The sequence below is a fragment of the Aegilops tauschii genome, chromosome 1 (genome assembly GCF_002575655.3).
Source record: "Aegilops tauschii subsp. strangulata cultivar AL8/78 chromosome 1, Aet v6.0, whole genome shotgun sequence".
NCBI classification, from domain to species: Eukaryota; Viridiplantae; Streptophyta; class Magnoliopsida; order Poales; family Poaceae; genus Aegilops; species Aegilops tauschii.
The window spans coordinates 116,611,511-116,616,563 of record NC_053035.3 but is presented as its reverse complement, the minus strand read 5'-3'; the positions used below and the strand labels follow the sequence as shown (position 1 = coordinate 116,616,563).

Below are 5,053 nucleotides of genomic sequence, written 5' to 3'. Positions count from 1 at the left end.
TGGGCGCCGGCGCGAAAAAATCGCTTGGAGGGGCCTGTTGGGGGCGCGGCTGGAGATGCTCTTATGGCGACATCATGCTTCGTGAGTGTCAGAAGTGCTCTTTTTAACTAGTCTGGTCTGATTTTTAGAGGAAGATAAAAACTACTCCCTCTGTCCCGTAATGCAAGATGATTTTCGACACTAGTGTAGTGCTAAAAAATGTCTTATATTATGAGACGGAGGGAGTAGTTTGGATTTGAGGGTCCGTGATTGGGATGTCCTTAGATACTTTATACTCCCTCCGTTCCTAAATATAAGTCTTTTTGACATTTTAAATAGACTACAACATACAGATGTATGTAGACATATTTTAGAGTATATATTCACTCATTTTGCTCCGTATGTAGTCACTTGTTGGAATCTCTAAAAAAACTTATATTTAGGAACGGAGGGAGTATATGTTGCAGATTGACACGTGGGTCGCTTTCATCTATAAAAGAATTTCGTCGTTTCTATGCTTATATTTCCTGTCAGCTAAAGATCAGGCTTTTGCAAGCTTGTACCCTTGGATTAAAATCTCAGCAAATGTCGTGAAAACCACTAGAACTGATGCTTTGGATATCAGCACAAGAGAAACCAATGCTGAAGTTCAGAAGATAGCCGATTACAAATCTGAGGCAAATCAACAGTCTGACCATCATCTTGAAGAGCGTGACAAAGTTGCAACGCTGCTCGGCTGATTTGTAGCACGAAATGGACTATGGTTTCCCCAAACCAAAAGGATTTGATCATCATCGGCAACGCGACGCCAAAGATTTGTCATCAAAAACACACATGGAACCAACCTTGAAGGAAAAAGGTGGCGCTGAATACCCACTTCTCCTTGACCCGCGACTATATACATGGTGGACTTGGTGAAATCTTATATGTACATGTAGTTAGAGAATGACATGATCGCCATGGCCATGACACTCAGCTGCTCAGGTGTTTGGAGTCCTGGAACGGGACATGCTGGGTTTCATAAACCGGATGAATTCATCCAGCACCATCTTCCCGCCATTTACAGGGTCAAAGCTGCACCTGTAGAAACTAAACATGCCACACACACAAAAAAAAGACCGATGCAGTTAGTGAAAATCAAATCCCAGCATATGCAAGTACAAGATAATGCATTAGCTAACGAAGAATAAGTCATCAAGGCCCATCTATCGCCGCCACTTATGCCGCTGCGGAAATTATTTACCCACCAGCTAACCTAAATGAGATCCAGTACATAGTTAGATTTTTTTTTCCCAAAAAGGGGGCTGTCCTCCTTTTCGAAAAAATCTAACTACACGGTGCTATGTCAATTTATGATCATGAATGTCCAAGTAGAATGACTTCACGCGCATCATTTTGTATTAGAAGAAAACATCAAGGTGGCGTCAAATTGGTAGAAATTATATAGCTCTTAGCTTCTTTTTTCCTTGTAATCATGTCTTTTTAGAAATAAGCAATGCCACTAATAGAAAAAGAGGCATATGGAACGAATCTCATTTGGTTAACAGTGTTGGTGAAAATGCTAGTTTTCTTGTACTTCGTTAAACATTTTTTGTGAAAAAACAGAGTACCTGCCATCCAGACCGATCATCATCACAGTGGTTTGATCTCCAAATGCTGTAATATAGCGTGTGACTTCGGGTAAACGGAACTGAGCAAATGACCATTCTGAACTGAAATATTTGGGGAGAATCCCTGGAAAAATTCAATGTCAAGATAAGATGGGAGAGAGCAAAATATTGTCAGTTTCAATGCTGATTTTCTCTTTCACAAGCTATCATGCAGATGTACATGCCATGCGATTGTTCCCTGCTACTTCAAGGCCAACGTACAGTAATGTACCAAATATAACACAAATGGCTGCCTGCCAGATCATGTTGGGTACGACTAAAAATGCAGGACACCATGGACTCCACCTAAGCCTCGGACATTGAAATAGCATGGCGTGCCTTTGCTATGCTTATTTGTCATTATCCATATCTTAAATCGGAAATATTGACGTCTATGGATGCCATTACCAGTCCAAACAAATGGGATTATGGGAACACACAGCTAACACAACATATTACAAGAACACAAGCAAACTGCTAGGCTCCATTTTGATTGAAATGAAACAAGGAGAGCACTGTTCAAGAATCTGGTGAGCTAAGAACAGAACGGGATAGAAAATTGCAGGAAGTACTGTGCCTATCCTTATATAATCACATATAGTGACCGGCAAAACTCAAACAATAGTTTTACCAATTGGCACAACATTTTGATGGCACCGAGATCTTAGCAAATGAAAACAGATGTGCCACTTTACCAATTAGAATCTAGGATCATGCTAAGTTAGCACCAAAAGACAGATCGACTTTGCTATGAGGTAAATAAATGCATGATCCCAGTCTTGAAAGAATACTGAAAGTGCAAATTTATATATATTCACAAAAGGCTAGTGAAAATGATCAATTGAAAAAGTAATAATGCGTATTTTCAAAGTGGTTTAAATTTTGAGAGAATCTAATACTCCAGAAGATTGAAATCAAATCAACTAGAAAGGTTCACTAGAAGAAGCAGAGTATCCTCTCACCTTTCATGAAAGATAATGATGAGCTCGCATTGGACCCAACAGAACCAGATGAGTAACTACGATCCATTTGTCGACCAGCAATTGCAGATTTCCCATTACTTGCATCTTTCCCTCTAGGCCTCACTCTCAAACTGAAAATATGCATTGTGCCTTTGTCACTAGACACTGCCAACCACTGCAGGTTTGGTGATAGTGCAATGCTATATATCTCAGCTTTGTCCACTCCTCTGCGCACCTAAATATTAAGACAAGAAAAATCGTTAACTTCCCATTGCTGAAACATATAAAGTAAATAGATTATGCACAAAACGCAAGTCACAATTCAAGAGAACTCAAAAGGATGATACTGAACAAAGATTTCATCCTACATAGATGAAGCACTAAGAGAAACTAACGGAAAAAAGAAGAGTATTCCGCAGCCTCACCTCCTGCAGACAAGCGCCGTCCATCGTGTTGAATATTCTGATCAAAGTACCCCTAACACTGGCTGTTGCTAAGAGGAGCCCATCCACGGTGAGTGTCATGCATGAAATGTTGGAGTCATGAGCAGTGATGAACTTGGTCTCCTTCGACCCAAAATGCTCAACCCGAACAATTCCTTGGCGCATCCCAGGGCAGGCCATCACTGAAATGTCTGCATGATGCGAGAGGCAGCACAATCCTTTCGGGTTGGACGTGGTATCAATCAGATGGATGAGCTTCAGAGTCTTAAAACTGTAAACATATATCTCGTGCTCGAGAGCAACCACAAAATAGTCCTTGGACAATTTGACAGCTCGGATGTTGGACTTGAATGAGAAGTCACCAATGAGAAGGTTATGGCAATCATCCCAGATGGTGAGTTTGTTTTGTTGATACTGCTTGTCGGCTCCCTGACCCACAAGGCCAAATATGTTGGTGCGGAACAGCATCTCGACAATTCGAAACCCTCCGTCCTCCTGAATCCTCCTTAATTGCTCCTTGAATGGTTTGCAACTAAACATCCTGAGGCCATTGGCTGTGGCAGCACTGAAGCAACTATGGTCCTGGTTCCAATTAACCGAGAACAGGTCAACATCCTCGTCCTCGACGTCGCTGCCACCTGCGCCCTGTGACGGGGATACCTGCGATGTCATGATGACACCAGATTGTGCAGGTGCCCTTTTTCGGAATATCCCGGTTTAACACCTGCAGCAGGTGTTTGGTTCTCTCAGGACCTCAAAATAGATGGCAAGCATGAACTGAATTCTATCAGGAAAAACAAGCAAGAAAGCACTGCTAGGAATATTCTGTGGGTTGTCCCCCCCCCCTAACTAACTGAATTCCAAAGCGCAGCACAACGGTCGGCAGAGTATGTATGCTGTCATGGTTGCTATGCGTTGTGGAAAAAATTAAAACCCACGGTGGCGTCCCTCCCTCCCTTGGGATGAAATGCGCGAAATTTCGAAATCTATTTTTAGCTATGTAACCCGGTATTATGGGTGCCTAATTTCAGCGCCTCGCGGCAAAGGATCGAGCTTTTTCATGCCCCCCCTGACCCCCCGCTGGAGCGGGCGGAGCAGCCCTAAGAAATCCGCCGGGCCGCCGCGGAGCAGCCCGCGAAATCGGTCTCTAGCGCCAACCCAAGTCCGAAAAACGGCCGGTGACACAGCGGCTTCGCCTGGGACCTCTCCCCGGCCGGCGTGGAGCCCCCGAGTGGAGAGGTAACCCCGCGCGACGGCGCGAGAGAGGAATACCTGCCTGAGCGAGACAGCACAACGGGGCAGAGAGAGGGAGCGTGAGAGACAGAGAGAGAGGCTACCTGGAGGCTCCGACCACCGTGGAACGAGCGAGGGGAGAGGCAGGGCGTCGACGTCGGTGCGCGAGGCGGAGAAGAAATCGAACGAGGAAGCAACGACGGAGCCCTTAGTGGGTTGGATTGGGTCCTTTTCGGGCTTGGGTTCCGGGTTTCCGTTGAGTCTCGGATGCCTGCGGAGACGAGACGTGGAGGACACAGTTGGGTGCACCCACGACTCACGAGTGTCTCCTCCGTGTATGGACTACGGACGAGTCCTAGTGCGTGTAACCTCAACGCACACACAAGCTAGGCGTCCAAGGTCGAAGACTTCACATTACATGGTTCATCAGTCGTCACCCGATTGGCGGGCATCGTGAGCATAGCTTGGTGTTGTGAACAGTGCTGTCTTCGGGCCTTTGCCTCGGCGGAACAAATTTCTTTTTAAACCAGGAGTTCGTAGAAGCAGCGGCCGGGAAGTCGTCGATGCAGACCAAGAGACATCGTCGATGCAACAGCCTTCCAACTCCTCCACAAGCAGGCTGCCCCCGATCAGGATCTCCCCGTCATCGGTGGCGCCGCACGGTCTTTGTTCGGTGACGCGTCTTGGCGACAGGGGAGAGGGAGAGTAGATGGGACGACAACTAGGGTTCCGTTCGCCTCTAGTCTCGTGAAATCGTATGTTATCGACATGCCCAATATGATCAATC

At 45.6% G+C, this 5,053-nt stretch overlaps 1 protein-coding gene across 1 annotated transcript; it reads right to left on the bottom strand.

Annotated features, from left to right (window-relative positions):
• Positions 1-565: 565 nt before the first annotated feature.
• On the bottom strand, positions 566-4,610 carry LOC109732584 (autophagy-related protein 18d). Its single transcript, XM_020291767.4, has 5 exons — positions 4,371-4,610; positions 3,016-3,757; positions 2,591-2,825; positions 1,590-1,713; positions 566-1,068 (listed from the first exon to the last, which is right to left on the bottom strand). Exons 2-5 carry the CDS (start codon positions 3,703-3,705, stop codon positions 960-962), a joined length of 1,158 nt encoding a protein of 385 aa, XP_020147356.1. The 5' UTR covers positions 3,706-3,757; positions 4,371-4,610; the 3' UTR covers positions 566-959.
• Positions 4,611-5,053: the final 443 nt, after the last annotated feature.